This window comes from Rhinopithecus bieti, unplaced genomic scaffold (assembly GCF_001698545.2).
Source record: "Rhinopithecus bieti isolate Rb0 unplaced genomic scaffold, ASM169854v2 scaffold_16097, whole genome shotgun sequence".
NCBI classification, from domain to species: Eukaryota; Metazoa; Chordata; class Mammalia; order Primates; family Cercopithecidae; genus Rhinopithecus; species Rhinopithecus bieti.
In genome coordinates, this window is record NW_016808851.1 from 1726379 (window position 1) to 1750878 (window position 24500).

Genomic DNA, 24500 nt, shown 5'->3' on the forward strand with positions numbered 1-24500 from the left:
GCCTCCCAAAGTGCTGGGATTACAGGCTTGAGCCACCGCACCCGGCCGTCTTTTCTTTCTTTCTTTCTCTTCTTTCTTTCTTTTCTTTCTTTCTTTCTCTTTCTTTCTTTCTCTTTTCTTTCTTTCTTTCTCTTTCTTTCTTTCTTTCTTTCTTTCTTTCTTTCTTTCTTTCTTTCTTTCTTTCTTTCTTTCTTTCCTTCCTTCCTTCCTTCCTTCCTTCCTTCCTTCCTTCCTTCCTTCCTTCCTTCCTTCCTTCCTTCCTTCTTCTCTTTCTTCCTTTTCTTTCTCTTCCTTCCTTCCTTCCTTTCTTCCTTCCTTCCTTCCTTCGTCTGTCTCTCTCTCTCTCTTCCTTTCTTCCTTTCCTCTTTCTTTTTTTTGAGACAGCGTTTTGCTCCGCTGCTTAGGTTGGAGTGCAGTGGTGCGATCACAGCTCACTGCAGCCTGACCTCCTGGGGCTCAAGCACTCCTCCCACCTCAGCTGGGACAACAGGAACATGCCCAGCTAATGTTTTGTAGAGATGGGGTCTCACTGTTGCACAGGCTGGTCTGGAACTCCTGGGCTCAAGTGATCCTTCTGCCTCATTCTCCCCAAATACTGGGAATACAGGCATGAGCCACTGCACCTGGCCTGGCTTCTTTTCTTAAAAAAAAAAAAAAAAAGTTAGTCATTGAAAGAAATAATCATAGCCATTGGGAAACCTATTTTCCTAATAAATTTTATAAAATGGTATGCCATACAAATCTCTTATAAGTGACCTGTGTCCTCATATGGCCTAGTTTAGAAAATATGGCGTGGTGGTCAGGGTGGAGAAGACCCTCTGACTATTGAATGAGTCTGAACAGGATGTGGTTCTCTAATAAGAGATTCAGTTAAACTTTTTATGCTTTTTCTCCAGAGTACATATCTACCATCTTCTTGGTTGTGCTATGATTGGCAAACACTAGCTGTTACTAAGAGCTCTGAAGGTTTTGTTTGGCATTTTGTGGATTGAATCACACTGGTCATGATGCTTGTTGTAAAGTTATGAGCTTTAAGATGACTTTTGCATTCATGACTATATCAAACAGTAGTTGCTGGCAGTGGAGTAGTCTCTGGCATTCTTAAAAAGATTTTATCGCTGAGCCTCCTGAGGCCATTTAGATACTCCAGGAAATCCTCCTTTATGTGACCTCTTTTGTATTCCTTCAAAAACGAATGGCTGTCTTCTGGGTCTTTCACAAAGACCACAGGCCTTGGAAACTCCATAGAGGTGGTGTAGATATCCAACCTCAGTCATAATTCTTGAAGGAAGCAGGCATATGGCATGAGTCGGATGGAAACGGGACCAGAGGGTGCCGTCTGCAGCCCGCAGGCCAAACCCACCAAATCTGCTCTGCAGGTGTGTTTATTTGATTCATATGTGTTTCTTTGTTAAACATTTAAATCAGTTGCCAACCTGCAAAAACCAGGAATTTACACTTCAAAAAGTCTGGATATATGGCTTGTCTTGAAAAACTGGAATGATTTGGAATTGGAAATTCCAAAATTAGAGTGGTTTGGCCAGGCTGGAAATCCTTATTTCTGTATCTGCAACCATCAGTGAAGCTGAGAGCTGTTCCCTTCCAGATGGGCAGGGGCTGTCCATGTGTGACCCTGCCATCTCTCATCTCACATGTTCATTTCAGTTGCCTTCATGATTCATGGGTATGAGATTATGAGATTGAGAATATCATGGTTATGAGGTTATGAGACTGAGTATAAAAGGCATAGTAAATAGTTACAAAGGAGACAGCCTTTTACATTTAGATCACATGATCTCTTTGATCAATAAATGAGACACTTAAATCAACAGACAAGAAATGAGTTGATCATCTTTGTGATCTGGACAAAGAAAAACAACGAAAACTGTCGCTAGTTGCACAGGATGTAGCAATGTTCTCCTCTGATAGTTCTTTGTTGAGTCTATTGATTCTGGGCAGAGGTCAAATACCATTTGAGTTGGGTGGAAGGAAAATCTTTTTTTGTTTTCTCATTTTTAGAGGCAGTCTCTCTCTCTCTCTGTTTGCTGGGCTGGGGTGCAGTGGTGCAATTATAGCTCACTGAAACCTCAGATTCCTGGGCTCAAGTGATCCTCCTGCCTCAGCCTCTCAAGTAGATAGGACTACAGGTGCATGACACTATGCCTGACAAATTAAAAAAAAAATTCTTTTTGTAGAGATAAGGTCTTGTTGTGTTGCCCAGGCTGGTCTGGAACTTCTGGCCTCAAGCAATCCTCCTGCTTTGGCCTCCAAAAGTGCTAGGATTATAGGCGTGAGCCAACACACCCTGCCATAGGCCACTTCTTAAATGACAAATCTCATCACCATCCTGGAGGAGCACATCATTTGTTCCTGAACTTTCTTCTGCCTCCCTTTGAACTTTGAGAATGAGAACCAAATGGTCTGAATATAACATTTCTCTGGGTAGCATGTTTGACACATTTGGAATACAAAGAATGCTTCTGCCTTTAATCTTGCTTTGTGCAGCTGCACAGAAAAGATCGTTTAACACTCTTCTTTATATTTTGTATTTTGGGGGAATTCTACCAGGAAACTTACGATCATCTTTTGGAAGTCCCGGTCACGCGGGAGCAGTTAAATCACTGTCGGAATGTGGCTCAAAATGCTCGAAGTGAACTTGCAGCAACTCTGGTCAAATTTGAATGTGCTCAGTCTGAGGTAAGAAAATGCATCTCCATCACTCAGAAATGGGCCTTCTTAGTTTCTTATAAAGTGAAACAGATCACTCCTGTAACCCCAGTACTTTGGGGAGGACGAGGCAGGCGGATCACGAGGTCAAGAGATCCAGACCATCCTGGCCAACATAGTGAAACTCTGTCTCTGTTAAAAATATAAAAGTGAGCTGGGCATGACAGTGAGCATCTGTAGTCTCAGCTACTCGGGAGGCTGAGGCAGGAGAATCACTTGAATCTGGGAGGTGGAGGTTGCAGTGAGGCGAGATCATGCCACTGCACTCCAGTCTGGCGACAGAGTGAGACTCCGTCTCAAAAAAAAAAAAAGAAACAGAAAGTAGGAGTGATTAGAAATAGGACAGTGGATATAGATTTAAAGCTTTTGGCAAAGTTGAAACTTGCTCTCTTTGTGCCTATCACCTAGAATTCCTGAAAAGTTACGCATTTGCCAGACTGTAAAGCCAGGTGGCTTGGGCTGAATTCTGAATTCTGGATCTCAGAGGAGCTATACAGCCTTGAGAGATCTGAGGGCACCTGAAGATGTTAAGTAAAGCTCCATGGGTCTCAGAGAACTTTCAGCATCTCTCAGAATATCTTACTTTAATGTGGATTGCTTGCAATCTGGAGTTCTTAGGAGGGAATTCTGAATCCCTTTCCTGTGTTAGTTCCAACTGGCTGGGGAAATTCTAGGAAGAAGAGTGGGATCCGTCTACCCCGTAGGCTAGCTCAGATTTAGAGTGGAGTTTCTGAGAGTCTTCCTAAACTCATTCTGCTTATAGCCTGGTGGCCCCAAGGAGTTCTAGACTGGCCTGTGATTTCTCACTAAGGCTGCCAGGACCCCGTAGAAAGATGAGTTGATAATGTGTGTGTGTGAATAAATGTATGTATGCGCACTCACAGCTCCAAAGAAGTACATGCTTTTATAACATTTTCTCATAGGGTAGATCTGACATTTTAACTCAATAGGGCACCTATGTTGTTCAGCATTTTGATATCACAGAACTCATAAAAGTTAAAATGTTTTCTTCATATAAATCTTATAAGGATTTTTCTTTTCTCGTATTTTTTTTTTTTTTTCCAGAAATTGAAATTTTATTTTTCTTTGTCACTCATGGTTAGAGTCCAGGAGATAAGTGTGACAAATATAGTGACATACTGAGTAGTCTGTGTTTAAGTGGGGAACAGTTACGGCTGTGAAATCACCGATCGTGTGATTTGTAGGTTGCTTGTCTAACTGTTTATCAGCAGCAATAACAGCAATACAGATTTAGAAAATGTGGACCATTGCAAAATATTTTATTGCTTATGCAATCAACATCATAAACTTCTCCTGAATGAGACTAAACAACATAAGACATTGCTCAATTGGTTTTGGAAAAGATAGATTATAAAGTCAATTATTTAGGCATAATTTCTCATTTGGTAATACAGATACGAATATTAGAAAAGAAAATAAAGTTAGATTAAGTCATGAATAAAAGAGTGAATATTTAAATGATGGCTTTGGGTTTCTTAAAGATACTTCAAACATAGGTTGTTAAAGTGTTTTTTTAAAATTTCTTTTCCATGTTAGCTTCGAGACCTCCGATCCAAGATGCTTTCTAAAGAAGTCTCCTATCAAGAATTGAAAGCGGAAATGGAGAGTTACAAGGAAAACAATGCCAGAAAATCATCTCTCCTTACCTCTTTGAGAGACAGAGTTCAGGAGCTAGAAGAAGAATCAGCAGCACTTTCCACTTCTAAAATCAGAACAGAAATCACAGCTCACACTGCAATCAAGGAGAACCAGGAATTAAAGAAGAAAGTTGTAGAGTTAAATGAAAAATTACAGTAAGGATACTGCAACATACTTTTTGCTTTAGCTAGAGTTAAAATACTAGCTTCTGAAAGCAAAATATGTCTTTGAATGTACTGGCATTTTGCATTACTTGGCCCTGAAACTCAATTTGAAAAAAAGTTATTGACCTCAAATATCTTTGGAGTCTTGACAAATTTTTCCAAGGCTCATTTCTAAATGTCATCAAGAGTCTTAACAAATACAGCCTTGTCTTAAACATGTTTCTAGGCTATCAATTAGGGCTGCAAATTCTTATTTACACAATTTGGAAGATTCCTCTAAGTAGAGGTTAACCCTGAGGTGGTGGGGTAGTACACAGAGGTAGATGTTTATTTAGAACCCAGTTATAAAAATATCCTAGAAGCTAGACCACTCCAGATCACACTGAACACTCCTCATTAGATTTTATTACTAGTTTATGCAGAGAAGTCATGAAACCTAGGTTTTCCACACTTCATTTTGACAAGAGGTGATTATTGAGACAAAATTGGGAACAAGTTGTTCCTAAAATATATTTTAAAATTCTATGAATGACTTAAATGTCTTTAGTAACGAAATACATTATATTTATTTTACTTATTCCATTAAAAAAAAAAAAACCCCAATACTTCCAGGCCCTGTCCTCTTTCTCTACTTCCACTTACAGCAAAAACTCCTTAAACATTGCATGTATGACCAGGTGTGGTGGCTCACACCTATAATCCCAGCACTTTTGGAGGCTGAGGTGGGCAGATCACTTGAGGTCAGGAGTTTGAGACCAGCCTGGCCAACATGGTGAAACCCTGCCTCTACTAAAAATACAAAAATTAGCCAGGTGTGGTGCCGGGTGCGGTGCCAGGTGCCTTTAATTCCAGCTACTCGAGAGGCTGAGATACGAGAATTGCTTGAAACTGGGCAGGTGGAGGCTGAAGTGAGCTGAGATCACACCACTGCACTCCAGCCTGGGCAACAAAGTGAGACTCTGTCTCAAAAAAAAAAAAAAATGTTGTGTGTATTCATGGTCTGCAATTTCTCTTCTCTCTCTGGAATCTGCTCCACTGAAACCACTCATTAAGGTCACCAGTGAGTGCACAGTGCAAGTTAAATGGTCAGTCTTATTTGAACAATCAGTAGCATCAGTCACAGTTGATCTTTTTCTTTAAACCACCTTCTCCTTCTCTTGGCTTCCAGGACCTTACACATGCCTAGGTTTTTTCTTTTCTTTTTTTAATCTTACCTTTCTAGCTAGTGTCTTTCACTGTTTCTCCTCATCTCTTTTGCTTTCAAATACTGGAGTACCTCAGGGATCAGCCCTTGAATCTCTTCTCATTTGTATCTAAATTTACTACCTTGGTGACATCATTTAGTTTCATGGCTTTAAGTTTCTAAATGCTGGTGACTCCCACACTTCTGTGTCTCGCTTGGATCTCTTCCCAGAGCTCAAGAACCACATATCTTATTAGCTACTGTACATCTCCATGTGGATTACCAACAGGCATCTCAAACTTAATGTGTCCAAAACAGAGCTCCCAGTGTTCCCACAAAATCCTTCTGCACTTCTCTTCATCTCATGTGATCATAATTCCATTCTTCTAGTTGATCATATCAAAATTCTTGCTATCAAACTTGGTTCTCTTTCTTTTTCACTCTCCACGTCTGATTGTTCAGCAAATCCCCTCATGTCTATTTTCAAAACAAATCTAAATTTTGTCAGCTTTCCATTATCACATTTATTGTCACTAACTTGGTCCAAGCCACCATTAACTCTCACCTGGAGTATTGTAATATGTATCTGTTACAGCAGCATCCCACTCCTGGTACTAATTTCTATCTTAGTCGGTTTGGGCTAACTAACATATTAACATAAATTAATAACATATACTAGGTGGCTTAAAAGACGGAAATTTAGTCCTTTAGTTGTGGAAGCTGGGAAGTCCAAGGTCAAGATGTTGGCCTATTCAGTTCCTGGTGAGAGTCCTCTTTCTGGTTTGTAGATGAATGCCTTCTTGCTGTATCCTCACATGGCAGAGAGAGAGATCACCTCTCCATGCTCTTTCTCCTTCTCCTTCTCCTTCTTCTTCTTCTTCCTCCTCCTCTTCTTCTTCTTCCTCCTCTTTTTTTTTTTTTTTGACAGAGTCTTGCTCTGTTGCCCAGGCTGGAATGCAGTGGTTGCAATCTTGGCTCACTGCAACCTCTGCCTCCCGGGTTCAAGCAATTCATGTGACTCAGCCTCCCAAGTAGCTAGGATTATAGGTGTGCATCACCAGGCCCAGCTAATGTTTTGTATTTTTAGTACAGATTGGGTTTTACCATATTGGCCAGGGTGGTCTCAAACTCCTGACTTCAAGTGATCTGTCTGCCTCAACCTCCTAAAGGGCTGGGATTACAGGGATAAGCCACCACACCCAGCCAGTGTCCCTTCTTATAAGGGCACTAGTCTCATTCATGAGGGTGCCACACTTATGGCCTAATTACCGCCTAAAGGCCCAACCTCCAAATATTATATCGTCATATTGGGAATTAGGACTTCAACATATGAATTCTTGGAGGACATAAACATTCAGGTCATAGCAGTGGTTTCCCTACCTCTGACTGTGCCCCCTGAAGCCAGAGTGATCCTGTTAAAATGCAAATTAGATCATGTAAATTCCTAGCACAGAGTCCTCCAGTGACTTTTCTTCTCACTCAGGGTAAAGACAGTGTTTCCTATGAACCAAAAGGCTCATCCTGACCTGGTTTTGCTACCATTCTCTCCCTTATTGTTTCCTTTCCAGATCGCTGGCTTCTTTGCTGTGCCTTGAACCTGACAGACCTGATCATACCTCAGGACCTTTGTAATTGTTAATTTCTCTTCCTGGAAGGCTCTTCCCCAGATATCACATGGCTGACCCCATTTCCTTTAGGTCTTCACTCAGATGGCACTTTCCAAGTGAGATGTTCCATGAATAACATATTTAAAAATGTACTCCTCTAATATCTCTTGCCCCTCTTTCCTTCTTGCTTAATTTTTTCTCTCTAGTCCTATTATACTGTACTATACCTTTTACATATACTCATATTTTGATTATTGTCCATCTTTCCAAATAGAACATAAGCTCCATGAGGTCAATAATTTTTTTTTCAGAGATGGGAGTCTCACTGCCCAGGCTGGCCTAAAATTCCTGGGTTCAAGTGATTCTCCTACCTCAGCCTCCCTAGTAGCTGGGACTACAGGTGCACACCACTGCGCCTGGCTGGATTTGTATCTCTTTTGTTTACTATTGTATCTTTAGCACCTTTAATGAGGCTTGGTGTATGGTAGGTACTCAATAAGTATTTATTAAATAAATGAGTAATAAAAACACTATATGCATATTGTAAAAAATATTTTTTAAATACAGAAAAGTGTCAAGAAGAAATTAATAATTACTTAAAAGCTTTTGATTGTAGAAGAGCTATAATTAATATTAATATTTTGTTGTATAGATTTTCAGAAGATCATATACAAATGACTTTAGGTGGTATACTATTTTTACTGAAATCATATGTTGAATATATAATATAATTTTATTTATATAAATTATATATATATATATTTTAAAGACAGAGTCTTGCTCTGTCACCCAGGCTGGAGTGCAGAGACATGACCTCGGCTTACTGCAACCTCCACCTCTTAGGTTCAAGCTGTTTTCATGCCTCAGCCTCTTGAGTAGCTGGGATTACAGGCGTGTGCCACCACTCCCAGCTAATTTTTGTATTTTCAGTAGAGATGGGGTTTCGCCATGTTGGCCAGACTGGTCTCGAGTTCCTGACCTAGAGTGATCTGCCTGCCTTGGCCTCCCAAAGTGTTAGGATTATAGGAGTGAGCCACTGTGCCTGGCCATATGTTGTAAATATTTAAAAAACTCATTTAGCATATAATTTTATTTATTTACTTGTTTGAGACAGGTTTTCACTCTGCCACGCAGGCTGGAGTGCAGTGGCGCAATCATAGCTCACTGCAGCCTTGACCTCCTAGGCTCAAGCGATCCTCCCACCTTAGCCTCTTTTGTAACTGGGACCACAGGTGCATGCCACTATACCCAACTGATTTTTAATTTTTTTTTGTAGAGATGGCATTTTGCCGTGTTGCCCAGGTTGGTCTTGAATCCCTGACCTCAAGCAATCCTCCCACTTTGGCCTATCAATGTGCTGGGATTACAGGTGTGAGCCACTGTGCCAAGCCTGGTACATAATTTTAAATGACTCATTATATTCCATTGCTTGAAATACCATAATTTACTCAATCAATTACTTTTGCTATTTCTACAGGCTTTTAGGTTAGTTCCACTAAAAAAATTACTATAAACCAAGCTGCAATGAATACCTATGTGATTCATATTTTTACATTTCTGTGATTATTTTCTTAGGGTAGATTCTTGAAACTTTGTTGGGTCAAATGAATTGCAGATAGAAATAGAAGTAATCCAGAGACCTTTGGAATGGAGAAGAAAGATTGAAATCTTGGGGTTAATGCATGGAATCATATATGTAAATCGATCAGCACCATACAATTAATTATGCCTTTCCTGGGTCCAAAAGACTGAAGAGTTTTACCTTTCATATGCTAAAATAAGAACTCAGAGATACAGCGATGTTAGTCTTTTATCGTTACACATTTTTCTAAATAGAAATCTGATATGCTTTGAGTATCTGCAATTACATGCTTTGTTACTCTTTGAACAGGTTGAAGGAATTTGCAGTAAACACTCAACATGGTAAAAAGGAAAAGCAATAATCATGTTTATTATCTTGGATATTTAAAAAATGACACTAAATTACTGAAATGATTCTAATTTGCCTTTAAAGTGTGCCTATTTTTGATGATCTCTTAGTTGCTAACATTTAAAGCATTAGAAATAGACCATACTATTTCAACAAACCTATCTGAGATTTGAAATAATATATTCATAATAGACCACAAATTTCCTTTTTCCTTGACTGGCCAATTCTAATACTCTTCCAATGTTTTTTTCTTTTATTTTTTGTTGACTTGTAATAATTGTACATATTTATGGGATATAGAGTAATATTTTGATACATGTATACAATGTATAATGATCAAACCAGGGAAATTAGCACATCCATCATCTTGAACAGTTATCATTTTTTTGTGTTGTGAACATTCAAAATCCTCTCTTCTAGCTATTTGAAAACTAAATTCTTGTTAACTGTATTCACCATACTATACTACAGAACACTAGAACTTACTCCTGCCATCTAGCTTTATAACTTTATAACCATCTTTATAAGTTTATAGCCATTGACTAACCTCACTGTATCCTCCTTCATCCGCTACCCTTTCCAGCCTCTAATAATCAAAATTCTACTCTGCTTCTACGAGTTCAGTATTTTTTTGGCTCCCACATATGAGTGAGAACATGAGGTAATTATCTTTCTGTACTTGACTTATTTTGCTTAACATAGTATCCTCCAGGTTCTTCCATATTGCCACTCCTGACAGGATTTCATTCTTTTAAAAGGTTGAGTAGTATTCCGGTGTGTACATATATCATATTTTTTTCCCCCTATTCACCCACTGATGGGCACCTGTGTTGATTCCCTGTCTTGGCTACTGTGAATAGAACTGCAGTAAACATGGGGGTTCAGACATCTCTTCGATATACTGATTTTCTTTCCTTTCTTGCAATATGCTTTAAAGACTAAGGGCATGTGAAAACTAATAATGAACTTTGCTGGTGATTGAACACATCTCTTTTCCAGAGGCGAGAACCTTCTCTGCTTTTGATGTATTTGTTATTATAGTTATGCCTGGCCATGAACTAGGACCCTTATAAATAAATCACTGTATTGTAAAGTTTGAAAATAAAATGAAGCTTGATCCTCTAGAACCAATGTGGTAGCACTCTCCTTCCCCATGAGGCCACAGTGAAGACCCATGGCTATGTGGATTGTGAGCATTGTGCTCCAGACACGTGCCTCCATTTTTAGAGATCCTTTAGGATCCCTAAACTCTTTAGGGTTGAGGCTAGGGGAATCCATTTCCCCTCCTGTTACTAAGTCCACAATGCCTTGAAGATTTCCTTGTATTTCTGCAAAGCATAGGTGTCCCAAAATTGCTGCCACTTTTCTCGTTCCTTTATAGGGCTTTATAGGGCTTCTGTGACAATAATTTGCTCTGTGTCTGGGAAACTGTGTTGCGTTGAAAATGACAATTATTTCCCCCAGAGAGCTTATATTCTGACTTGGTTTGATGAATGTTATCTTCCATGGTGTTAAATTCTGACTTACTTGTTATTTGCCAAACAGAAAGTGTTCAAAAGAAAATGAGGAGAATAAGAAACAAGTTTCAAAGAATTGCAGGAAACACAAGGAATTTCTGATTCAACTGCGTGACTGCTTGGATCCAGACGAGAGGAATGACAAGGCATCAGATGAAGATTTAATTTTAAAGGTATCTGTATGCAGATTAAAAAGTCTATAAATGTGGTGGTGATTCTGACATGTGGCATGAAAGGAAGTGCTGTGGTTGAGTTTGAGTGGGGGTGGCAGGAGAATGGCACAGTAGCCCAAGTGTAGCATTAATTAACTGTGTAACTTGGGACAAGTCATATCACCTTCCTGAGCCTCAATTCCAAGATCTTTTCTAGCATTATTGGAATTAATTATTCTCCAAAAGAGATAATGGCTTTGTCTAAAATATATTTAGGTTGTCATATACAATTAATTACTCATTTTAACCATTTGCTTTAGGGAGATTTTTTCCTTTTAGTTACAGCCAGACATATACTCACACAAAACCAGCTGCATGTCATTTTTAGGATACCGATTGAGTGTGAGTTCTAAAGTACTGTAAAAATTTACATTAAAACCAAATAGTGGCTGGGTGTGGTGGCTCACGACTGTAATCCCAGCACTTTGGGAGGCCCAGGCGGGCAGATCACCTGGGGTCAGGGGTTCGAGACCAGCCTGGCCAACATGGTGAAGCCCCATCTCTACTAAAATACAAGAATTAGCTGGGCATGGTGGGGGGCACCTGTAGTCCCAGATAATTGGAAGGCTGAGGCAGGAGAATCACTTGAACCAGGAGGCAGAGGTTGCAGTGAGATCAAGCCACTGCACTCCAGCCTGGGCCACAGAGTAAGACACTGTTTCAAAAAAACAAACAAAACAAAACAAAAAACCAATAGCAAAAATTCTACTTTAATGGTAGATTACCATTAAGCCAGAAATAAATAATATTAACTGAATAATTCACTTGGCCCATAGTGCTTCATTAGGATGCCTGAAAGTATCTGAGTGCTCATGGTTCTCTTTGGCTATTTACAAACCTTTCATATCCTTGCTTCCTGACAGATTTCCATACAGTCTTTTTTTATGTTTGTTTTTGTTTGTTTGTTTGTTTATTTGGTTTAAATTTAGAGACAAGATCTTGCTCTGTCACCCAGGCTGGAGTACAGTGGTATGATCCTAGTTTACTGTGGCCTTGACTTCCTGGGCTCAAGTGATCCTCCTGCCTCAGCTTCCTAAGTAATTGGGACTACAGGCATGCACCATGTCTGGCTAATTGTTTTATTTACTTAGAGACGAAGTCTTGCTATGTTGTCCAGGCTGGTCTTGCACTCCTGGCCTCAGCAATTACCCCACCTCTGCCTCCCAAAGTGCTGTGATTGCAGTTGTGAGTCACCATGCCCAGCACCCATGCGTCTTTCTATTTTATTTTTTTAAATGGAGTTGAGGTCTCACTATATTGCCCAGGCTGATCTCTAACTCCTGGGCTCAAGCGGTTCTCCCACCTTGGCTTTCCAAAGTGCTGGGATTACAGGCATGAGCCATCATGTCTGGCCTATCATGCAGCCTTTTTAAAATGCAGCCATTTTTAAAAGTCATCTCTTAGGTGTCTACTAGTGAGCTTTCCAAACGTCCTCTCTGAAAGCCGCAAGATGACTTCATTTGACTTTGGGAAGTATTCCACTTCACGGATGTGTTTTGATAGCTGGGATCATGGGTCCACCTGATGCTCTTATGGGTGCTGGATGCTTCTCCTCCTGCTCCCTATGGCTAACTTGTGACCAGGAGCTCGGCTGTAAAAGTCCACTTGTAGTTTGAGAATTATCTTTCAAACCAAATGATGGGGAAAAGAAAAGGGAATTCAGAAGCTCCTTCTTCCGTGACACCCTTTTCTCTATCAGACACAATCTCCCGGTGCTAATCTGGGTGTTTCTACTACATTCATCATGCCCTTGTCTTTTCTGTGTTTCTAATGCTTTGACTTCTGGGGTCTTGCTGAGCTGGAAGAGCCTGCCCTTCCCAGCAGAGCTTTCACACGTGAACTGACCAATCCGGAGCCCACTCCCCAGTCACCTCCTACAACTGGCTCTTACCTTCAGGCTACTGCCTCTTGACCTAAGTCCCCCAAATAGCTCAGATCAGCCCCTACACCCCAAGAGCCACTGAAATCATTCAATAGCCAACCCTAAGTCTGCTTACTCTGTTTTACTTATTCCTTCCTGTGGAGGTGACAGGGAAGTCTCTCGCCAGCTTTTCTCCCCTCTTCTTCTGCTTCCCAACTGGCCCTGGTGCTTCCCCATGGCCCTGCGTGGTGTGGTGGGTTTCTTCCATTTGGGAAAAATGAGTAAGAAACCATCTTTTTGATGGCAATTTCCTCCTGGGATTTGTCGACTTCAGCTTACCTGAACAGTAATGGAATCTATATTTCACGACAGAGGGTAGGAATCGGGAGCTTTGGCATCTCGGCCACGTGAGCAGGTGCCTGTCTTAAAAAGAAAAAAAAAAAAAATTGCCCAGATCAGGAAGTCTGCTGTCTTGACTGAGACTGCAGCCTCATTAGGTGTTCCTCCAAGAACAAAATGGCTCTGGTTTCAAAACTGTTCCTTTGCTTTCACATGCCCTCATAAACACGTGTGCCCACGCATTTCCAAGGAACCACGCATTCCTAATAATTTGACATTCATTCCTTCATTTCGCAAATATTTAGTGAGTGCTTACTATATGCTAGACACTGTTCTGAGTGTTGGAAAGAGAGCAGTGAATGAGACAAGACTATGTCTATGCTCTCCTAGAGATTTCATTTTCAAGGGGTAACGATAGTGAAGAAATAACCAAATAAATATGTACGACTGCTCCACGTGGTGAAAGGTGCAATACAGAAAAACAAATTAGGATGCAGGGATAGAGAGGGAAGCAAGTCACGGGTGTTGGAGACTGTCTGAGGAGCGCCCCCCTGAGGTCGGGAGTTTTGAGGGCTATTGAGGAATGATCATGGAAACGTGAGGAAGAGTGTTGGAGAGAGAGGGGACAGCGTGAGCTGGGATTGTGGCTCCATGTGTTCAGAGCATTGAGGCTCAAAGATACATCACTTCCACGGAGAGTCTCAACACAAACGCTGGCCCTGTCCTGAGGGGTCTCAAGTCACCCTACAGGCCTTCCCCTGGCCCTACAGAGTGAGTTTGTCTGTATGGCTCCTTCCCTGAGGTCAAGGAGCCTGCTGGCTTTTATTTTCCCCTTGTAAATCTTATAAATGCTCCTAGTTAACCATTCCAGTGCACAGCATAGTAAGCAAAAGCCCTGGTAATCTCAATTCCCTATGATAAACACTGAGCTGTTATTCAGAATTTTCCTATGCTTATATTAAATAGAAGATATATATATATATATATATAGTATATAAGCATGGGCCCTGTGTTCTCTGTTTATTTCCTCCAGTGCCACATGTGTCTTGACTGCAATAGATCCTGAGTGGACATGGGCTGAACGCAGGTCGCCTTGCTTCATCGCCTACTGTAGCCTCTGTAGAGCTTCGCCTTAACCCCCTTGGTGGGGGCGGGTTTTTTTAAATTCTTTTAGCAGCCAGAGTTTGGATGATGTGTGTTCCCTTGGACGCTTTTGGCTTATTATCCTTTGCCCTTGTGGCCACCCTTTGGATAATTTGAATTGGGCTCCTAGGTCTAAACAGAGTTTAGAGGCTTGCCTTTGAAAATGTGACCTGGCCGGGCCGGTGGCTTCAAGCCTGAATAATCCCAGAACCTTTGGGAGGCTTGAGGACAGAAGGGAGATCACGAGGATACAGGAGATCGAGACCATCCTGGCTAACACGGTGAAACCCCGTCTCTACTAATATATACAAATAGCCGTGGCGATGTCGGGCCCCTGTAGTCCCAGTACTTCGTGAGGCTGAGGCAGTGAGAATGCTAATACTCTCGGGAGGCTCGGGCTTGCAGTTTGGCAGAGATCCGGGCACTGCACTCCAGCCTGGCAACAGAGGAGAACTTCGCTCAATAAAAAAAAAAAAAAAAATGATAAATGTGACCTTTCCAGTCATGCATGGGATAGTGCTCCTTACATTTTTCCATATGAATTGATGAGTATAATGAAGTTGTGAGTCTTAGAGAATGTGTTAGGAAGATTGTTATAGTTGTTTTTTTTAATAGACATGTTGTAATGCTTTCTCTTCAGCTTAGTAGGGCTGTGCAAGAAATGATTCGTGAAAGGTACAAATTGTTATCTTGAAGAGAACTATATAATGTCCATGAGTATGGAGCAAAAGCTTAGCAGAAGAAAACGATCTGAAGCATGCTTTCAGAAGTCAACTGAGAGCAGTAAAAAAGCTTGGCCTCCTGTACTGAAGAGAAAGACAAGGCTGAACCAGCAGGTACGATAAGTTGAAGTTATGGTGCATCTGGGAATGTGAGGAAGTAGAGAATGGAAAGAGATGGGATGTCAGATAAGCGCCCTAGAACTATTGATCACAATTTTTTTTTTATTGACACAATTTTAAGAACCTTGCACTCAGCAGAAGGATTGGGGGCGACTTTGGGACAAGTGACTCGAACAGGCTATTGCCTATATGTACATTAAAAAATTTATTGGTAATAATTAATTATTAATTAATTTTGAGAAGTGTCCTCAACTCTGTCATTCCATATTGGAATGCAGTGGCGCTATCTTGACTCACTGCAACTTCCGCTCCCGGGTTCAAGCAATTCTCCTGCCTCAGTCTCCCAAGTACTTGGGACTACAGGCGCCCACCACCATGCCCAGCAAAGTTTTTTTGTTTGTTTTGTTTTGTTTTTGAGACAGAATCTTGCTCTGTCAACCATGCCAGAGTGTGGTGGGTGCGATCTTGGCTCGCCGAAGCTCTGCTTCCTGGTTCATGAGCGTTCTCCCCGCCTCAGTTTCCCTAGTAGCTGGGACTGACAGGCACCTGCCACATGCCTGCTAATTTTGTTTTTTGTATTTTTTAGTAGAGATGGGGGTTTCATCGTGTTAAGCCAGGATGGTCTAGATCTCAATGACTCTCGTGTTCCGCCAGTCTCGGCCGTCCCAAAGTGCTGGAATTACAGGCATGAGCCACCTGCGCCTAGCCTGATTTTTGTGTTTTAATAGAGACAGGGTTTCACCGTGTTAGCCAGGCTAAGTCTCTGACTCCTGCGCCTCAAGCGATCATTTACTGTCGGCCGTCCAGTGCTGGAATTACAGGCCCATGAGCCATTGTGCCTGGCACACTTTTTTAATAAATGGGAAAAAAAGGAATAAAAACACTTAAAAGTAAAGAATTTGTGAGAAGATGTCTTTATTTAGAGTGTAAAATTATAGGATCTTAAAAAAGTTTACATTTAATATATTTGAACCAAATACGGTAATATATTTACAGAGACACAAAATTCTAAATGTACCAAGAGTATATGGTGAAACATGTTCCGCCATATCCGCCTCTTCCCAAAGCCATCCAGTTCTCTTCAGAGGCAAGCCTCTCTGTTAACCAATTCTTTCTTTTAAAGCATTTTTTTTGTAGAGACAGCGGTCTGGGGCTATGTTGCGCCAGGCTGGTCCTAAACTCCTGGCCTCCAGTGATCCGCTCCACTTGGGCGCTTCCAAGTGCTGGGATTACAGGCTAAGGCCAGCTGTGCCCTGCCCCAGTGTTTCTTGTTTTTTTTTTTTTTTTTTGAGACGGAAGTGCCTCGCTCTGTTAGCCCAGCGCTGAGTGGCAGTGTGGCCGGATCTCCCAGCTCACTGCATAGCTCCCGCCTCCCGGGTTCACGCCATTAGCTCCTGCCTCAGCCTCCCCGAGTAGGCGTGGGACTACCAGGCGGCCGGGGGGGGCCAAGGTCGGCCCAGCTAGTTTTTTGTATTTTTAGTAGAGACGGGGTTTCACCATGGTTAAGCCCAGGATGGTCTCGATCTCACCTGACGCTCGTGATCGCGCCCGTCGTCGGCCTCGCCAAGTGCTGGATTACAGGCTTGAGCCACCCGGCGCCCCCCCAGTGATTTCTTATATACTCTTCTGGAAATATATTACACACATATATACATGTTCTTTTAATTTCTTTTTAACACAAATGTTGACACACTCTGTACACTGTATTTTTCTCTTTTTGTTTATATTTTAACACAAATGACAATATCCTATACATTATTATCAATGCAGGTATTATGAGTAATCTTTTATCATTCTTCATGTGGGAGGATACATCAGTAAGACAAAATCCAAGAAGTAGACTCACTGGGCCAAAGGACATGGACCTTGTAATTCTGACAGATATTGCCAAAGGGAAGTGACTGAATTATAAACTTTTATTTACACAATGAATTGGCTGATCTTTTCAAATGATTTGCAACCTATCTGAGCATGGGACTTAATACCATATATATATTTTTAACACTATATAATCCCTTAATTATAATTTTGTGATAAAGAAATTTATCATGGGATTAATAATAATGATCCATTTCCAAAAGTAAAAAAAGAGCTTGTACAATCAGTTAATAAAAGTACATAGGAAAAAAGTGAATGGCAATGGCCTAGCAGATGGAATTTAAGATCAGCTAAGGACTGGTGCTGATAAAGGGAGCCTCCCTGGGGGTGAAGGGCTAGTGGTGGCCCACAGGCTGAGGAGGGGCCTGTGGAATTGGTGGGTGCAGGAGAAGGAGTTGCCTTTTCGGGAATTTCTTTTGGGCTTTCTCTGTCTAGTGACGGCCACGCTGAGGTGAGATGGGAAATTGGAAAGCACAGTCATGACAATAATTTCTATTTTCAATTAATTTCCTCCATCAAAAAGCCCTTTGCACCACTGGCTTTATTCTCCTGACACATTAACTCTGTGGAAAGTGCAACGTTTATTATTGTCAATGCCCTCATCGTCAGCTTGGACTGCCATAACACAGTGCCATAGACTGGGTGGCTTAAACAACATAAATGTATTTCTCCAATTCTGGAGGCTGGGAAATCCAAGATCAGGGTGCCAGCATGGTCAGGTTCTGGTGAGGGCCCTCATCCTGCATGTAGATGGCTGCCTTCTCTCTATGTCCTCACGTGTCACAGAGCGAGCAAGTAAGCTAAGTGCTATGATGTCTCTCCTTCTAAGGGCACTAATCCCATGGTGAGGTTCCCACCCTCAAAACTTCATCTGAACCTAATCACCTGCCAAAAGCCCCACCCACAAATACCATCACATTGGGGGTTAGGACTTCAAAATACTAATTTTGGGGAAGACACAAATCAGTCCATAGTATTAGCTTGGTGCAAAAGTAATTGTGGTTTTTGCAATGACTTTTAATGGCATCAACCTAATAACTTTCCATTATTTTTCACCAACATTTTCTTTTAAAAAATTTCGAATATATAGAAAGGGTTAAGGAATATGACAATGATCACCCACCCACCATCCACCCAGATGCAACAATGGTTAGCATTTTGTTTTATTTGCTTTATTATTTTACATAATACATATTATTATGTTATTTACAATAACATAAATATATATGTTATTGTTTATTTATTGTTACATAAACATAGATATATTTGCAGAATCACTTGAAAATAAGTTGCAGACATCATATGTATTGCCTCTAACTATGTCAGCATATTTATCCTAAGAATAAGGACATTGCCCTATGTAACCACAATACCACTGCTGAATCTGAAAGTTAACTGTAATGCCGGATACCATCTGTGGTGGTTTTCAAGCATGCACATTTTTTTTATGTGTTTCCTCTTGAGCATGGTCTGGACTTACTGATTCCCTTCTAGAGAATAGAATATGTCAGAAATGATGGATATCACTTTTGATATTAGGTTATAAAAAGGCTGTGGCTTCTGTCTTAAATACACTCTGTTGATCTCTCTGGAATCACTTGCTCTTGAGGGAAGCCAGAGGCCATGTTGTGAGGTAGGTCTAGGGAGAGGGAAGTCAGCTACCATGTGGTGAAGACACTCAGCCACCTCTCGGGAGGCCCACGTGGCAGGGACCTGAGGCCTGTCAGCTACCCTGTGAGTGAGCCCAGCAGGGAATCCTCCTCTGGGCAATCCTGGGGAGGACTGCAGCCCTACTCAGCAGCTTGGCCCTAACCTCAGGAGAGCCCCTGAGCCAAAACTACCAGCAGCAAAGTCATGCCGAGATTCCTGACCCATAGTAACTGTGAGATAATCAGTGTTTGTTGTTTTAAGCCACCAAATTTGGCTTAGCTAATAATCATCTAGTATCACTCCACATTCAAATTTCACCACTTGCTACAAGAGTCTTTTACAGCAGTTTTCTTCCCCAAATCGGGATCCCACCTAGGTTAATTCACTGCATTTGTTGATTAGTTTCAGTTTTTGTTGTTGTTGTTGTTCTTATTGTTTTCAAACAGCATTGACATTTTGGAGAGTTCAGAGCAGTGGCCTGATTGTTTCTTCACTGTGTGGTTTAACTTGTTTCCTGTAAATTTAAAAGTTGGATCTAGAGGCTGGATTGGATTCAGGTTAAGGCTTTTGGCAAGAATATTACATATTATTTTTCATGTTGCATTCTATTAGAAGGCAAATAATGTTAGAGTGTTCCACTGCTGGTGAAACTAAGTTTTACTACCAATCTCTTTGGTGTAAGTGTACATTTTTTCTCTTCTGCAGTTAAGTTTCTGTGTGGTGATAATCATCAGGTTATTCCTGTTCCCTATGACTTTACCTAGTGATGTTAGCATTCACCGCTTCTTGTCTGGATTAACTGTTACATCATGGGTGGCAAAGTGGTGATATTCTAATTTCATCATTCCTCCCATCTATTAGGCGGTATTCTTCTCTAAAGAAAAGCTTTCTTTATTTTCCTTCCTTTTGTTTTCAATTCTATGGACACATGGATTTTTATTTATTTACTGTGTTATAATCAATTATTCTCTTTCAGTGCTCCAGATTCTCCAAATTTGTCCAGCAGAAGCTCCTTCAGGATGTCCCCTGTGACTTTGTAGCATGAGTCCTTCAGTCTCTCAAGTCTTCCTTGATCTGTGGCTGAAGAAGTCATCACAGGCTCTCTTGCAATATTCAGGCCACTGAACTAAAACCAGCCAATTCTTTCTTTTTTTGAGACAGGGTCTCGTTCTGTCTCTCAGGCTGGAGTCCAGTGGCGCAACCTCAGCTCTCTGCAACCTCCGCCTCCCTGGTTCAAGTGATTCTCCTGCTTCAGCCTCCCCAGTAGCTGGGATTACAGGCACGTCCACTATGCTCGGCTAATTTTTTGTATTTTTAGTAGAGAGAGGTTTCACCATGTTGGCCAGGCTGGTCTCGAACTCCTGACTTCAAGTGATCCATCCACCTTGGCCTCCCAAAGTGCTGGGATTATAGGCATGAGCCACTGCACCCGGCCTACCAGCCAATTCTTTAAAGAGCTTTGGTTCCTACTACTGGGAAATGGTGCTTAGAAAGCAAAATCAATGATTTGGAAATGTTCGTTTATTGAATACTTACCATTAGCACAGTCATTGTGCTAAGTGATCAGAGAGATTATTCACTTTGCTCAACTTCACACAGCTATTAAATGGCAAAGCTAGGATTTGAACCCAGATCATTACATTATTGTACCTTCAGCAATAATCTTCTTTCCATATATACTCACAGCTACATCCTACGTACAAGTCTGATGCCAGAAACTATTTATTAGTCAGTGGAGCAATGACAATAAATAGCCACGCAGATGTCCTCAGTGAGTAACTTTTAGTTTAATTATAGCTAGTAGTTATTAAATTATCAAGATTTGAATATTGGGGGAGAGGACGGGTTAAAAAAGACTTGACTATTAGGAAGAATTTAATATATATTTATAAAAATGCATCTCTAGAGATCAGTAGTAGGAAATGAGTAAAAAAATGTGTCATAATAGCACATTCAAAAACCAGAACTTATTCCTCTTTTTATATAAGTGTCTTCACTTGTAAATGACTGATGCAATGTTGTTCAGACTTTGGAAACACATTCACTTTGGGATGAAGTTCCTGCCAAAATCGTAAAAATTGAAAAAAAAGTTATATGGGCAATAAAAAAAACTTGAGGTCTTTAATAAAGTACTTTATTCATAGGATTGTGACTCCCAGAGATTTACTACTCAAAAATACCATCAAGTGGTTTTACTGACACATTAACAGCCTCAGGAAGAGTCTTCATAATGCTTTCTAAAGCTCTGTTTTTGAGGTAGGAAACTTACTTTATTAGTGAAGTACAGAAGCACTGCAGAAGTAGAAGTAGCCACAGGGCTAGGGTGTGGTTTCTACAGAACTCAGCTTTTCTGATTTGCTTGAAGACTCTACTTCAGTTCCTTCAAGAAAATTTCACAAATAAAAATCCAAGTGATTTGTCATATATATGGTAAATATATTACTTGAAAAGATTTTGGTAGTTCATATTGAAGTATGTCTTAAAAACTACCAAAGGTTGGTACTTTTTCCATTGGTTTTCTTGAAATAACCTACTGTTGGGGAAAGTAGTCATTTTGCCTGGGCAAGCCACACACCCATTTCCTATGAATTATAGAAGTTAAAATCAGTGAGATCAGAAACTAAACTTCCATGTTGCATTTAATTCTACTAGCAAGAAGTAAAGCTAGGAAATAAAGTGGTATTAGAGTCAGGCAGGCCTGGGTTTGCAATGATGTCAGTTCTGTCTTTTTTGTTAGCTTACAGTGGAATATGTAAGAGAGACACTGCACAGGCTGGGTGCAGTGGCTCATGCTTATAATCCCAGCACTTTGGGAGGCCAAGGTGAGCGGATAACTTGAGGTCAGGCATTTGAGACCAGCCTGACCAACATGGCGAAACCCGATCTTTACTAAAAATACAAAAATTAGCCAAGCATGTGGTGGGCGCCTGTAATCCCAGCTACTCGGGAGGCTGAGGCAGAAGAATTGCTTGAACCTGGGAGGCAGAGGTTGCAGTGAGCTGAGATGGCACCACTGCACTGGGCGACAAAGCTAGACTCCATCTCAGACAGAGAGAGAGAGAGAGAGAGACAGAGACAGACAGACAGAGAGAGAGAGAGAGAGAGAGAGAGAGAGAGAGAGAGAGAGAGACTGCACAGAGTGGTTAAGAAGCTAGACTCTTTAATTAGGCTGCTTGGGTTTTCATCCTGGCTCCAGAATCATTTGGCTGTGTGATTGCACCATGTAGCTTGATCTCTTTGGACCTGTTTTTTTTTTTTTTTTTTGTGAGACAGAGTCTTGCTCTATTGCCCAGGCTAAAGTGCAGTGTCGTGACCTCAGCTCACTGCAACCTCTGTCTCCTGTGTTCAAACGATTCTCCTGCCTCAGCCTCCCGAGTAGCTGGGACTACAGGCACATACCACCACACCCAGCTAATTTTTGTATTTTTAGTAGAGACAGGGTTTCACTGTGTTGACCAGGCTGGTCTCGAACTCCTGACCTCGTGATCTGCCTACCTCAGCCTCCCAAAGTGCTGGGATTACAGGTGTGAGCCACCATGCCCAGCCTGGACCTCATTTTTAAAAATCTATAAAATGGGAAAATAAGGCTGTCTTACTATTACGTTAGAATTAAATGATAAAATATACATAAAATACTTAGGATGTGTCTGGCACGCAGTTGGTGTTCAGTGTTTTAATTTCCCTTTCCTAGTTATTTACTACCTAGGGATAAAATAAACATGAGATTAATTTAAAGTATAGTCATATGGAAATAGTTCCTGGAAGTAAGAAATGACTAGATGAGATAGATTACTAAAGAAATTACAGACCTCTTTACAATTCTAGAATCATAAAGTTGGAAGTGACCTTCGGGCCATTTAGAATCTAGATCGTCTAACTCTATGTGAAATAAGAATCATGTTTTAAAACAATTTCCCTGACTAGCTAATGTCCAGCCTTTCCTTTAACTCTTCTAGAAACAGGGAACTCACTACTGTATAAGGAGGTCCGTCTCATCTTTGTGAAGTTCTAATTGTTTGACAGTTCCATATTGTAGCAAGTCAGGATTAGAGTCTCTGTAATTCAGTTCCTCATCCTGGTACTAACTCGTGAAACTTCGCTGAATAAATGAAAATCCGTTTTCTTATGGCCACACTTCGAGTGGTTAAGGACATTTATTATGGATTTCTAAGTCTCTTCTTCTGGCTAAACAGCCTTAAATCTTTCCAACTCTTCTTATTTGAACCTTCCTTCTTATTGTCTGTGAGGTTGGGGGAGTTCTAGTTTCTGGGTGAGGAATTAAAATGAAAATAATAAACACCGAATAATATCTGCTCATATTATAAAAAATTAAAGCTGGGCTGGGGATGGTGGCATATACCTGTAATCTCAACACTTTGGGAGGCTGAGGCTGGAGAATCACTTGAGGCCAGGAGTTCAAGACCACCCTGGGCAACATAGTGAGATCCCCATCTCTATAATAAAATGAGAAGCTGTTTATAAGACTCCTACAAAATGACTTGTTTTAACTGTTTCTCTTTTTTAGTTCTTTTGAAAATTACCATTAAGACTTTAAAGTAGCCAGCCATAGTGGCTCATGCCTGTAATCCCAGCATTTTGGGAGGCTGAGACAGGCAGATCACTTGAGGCCAGAAGTTCAAGACCAGCCCGGTCAACATGGTGAAACCCTGTCTCTACCAAAAGCGCAAAAATTAGCTGGGCATGGTAGTGCACGCCTGTAATCCTAGCAATTGGGAGGCTGAGGCACAAGAGTCACTTGAACCTGGGAGGTGGAGGTTGCAGTGAGCCGAGATTGAGCCATTGCACTCCAATCTGGGCGACAGAGCAAGACCCTGTCTCAAAACAAGAAACAAACAAACAAAACTAAAACTTTAAAGTAATACAATTTTATTCCTGATTCATCAATTTGAGGCAGTATTTGACAAAGACTTTCTGCTATGAACTATGAAGATTTCATGCCTCCTAATTTTTTATTATTGCTACATGATACTTGAATGTATTTAATGGGTACATGTACTATTTTGTTACATGCATAGAATGTGTGAGGATCAAGTCAAGGTATTTAAGGTCTTCATCACCTTAAGTATTTATAATTTCTATGTGTTGGAAACATTTCAAGTCCTCTCTTCTAGCTATTTCAAAATATGTAATACATTGTTAACTATAGTCACCCTACTCTGCTGATGAACGTTAAAGCTTATTTCTTCTATCTAACTGTATGCTCATATCCATTAACCAACCTCTCTTCATCCCTCCTCTTACCCACTCACCCTTCCCAGCCTCTGGAATCTATTTTTCTAGTCTCTAATTCTATGAGTCAACTCTTTTAGTTCCTGCATATGAGTGAGAACATGTGATATTTGTCTTTCTGGGCCTGGCTTATTTCACTCAACATAATGACCTCTCATTCCATCCATGTTCCTGCAAATGGCATGATTTCATTTTTTAATGGCTTAGTAGTAGTCCATTGTGTATGTATACCAAATTAAAAAAATCTATTCAGGCTGGGTGTGGTGGCTCACACCTGTAATCCCAGCACTTTGGGAGGCCGAGGAGGGCAGATCATGAGGTCAGGAGATCGAGACCATCCTGGCTAACATGGTGAAACCCCGTCTCTACTAAAAAATACAAAAAATTAGCCGGGTGTGGTGGCGGGCACCTGTAGTCCCAGCTACTCAGGAGGCTGAGACAGGAGAATGGTGTGAACCCAGGAGGCAGAGCTTGCAGTAAGCTGGGATCGTGCCACTGCACTCCAGCTTGGGTGACAGAGCAAGATTCTGTCTCAAAA

At 41.0% G+C, this 24500-nt stretch overlaps 1 protein-coding gene across 1 annotated transcript in view; it reads left to right on the forward strand.

Annotated features, from left to right (window-relative positions):
• CCDC170 (coiled-coil domain containing 170) overlaps positions 1-24500 on the forward strand; it is a 95978-nt gene that overhangs the window by 7011 nt on the left and 64467 nt on the right. Inside the window, 4 exon segments of the mRNA XM_017887608.1 lie at positions 2506-2697; positions 4285-4541; positions 10816-10966; positions 14983-15174. Of these exon segments, the coding sequence (XP_017743097.1) occupies positions 2506-2697; positions 4285-4541; positions 10816-10966; positions 14983-15174 (792 nt within the window).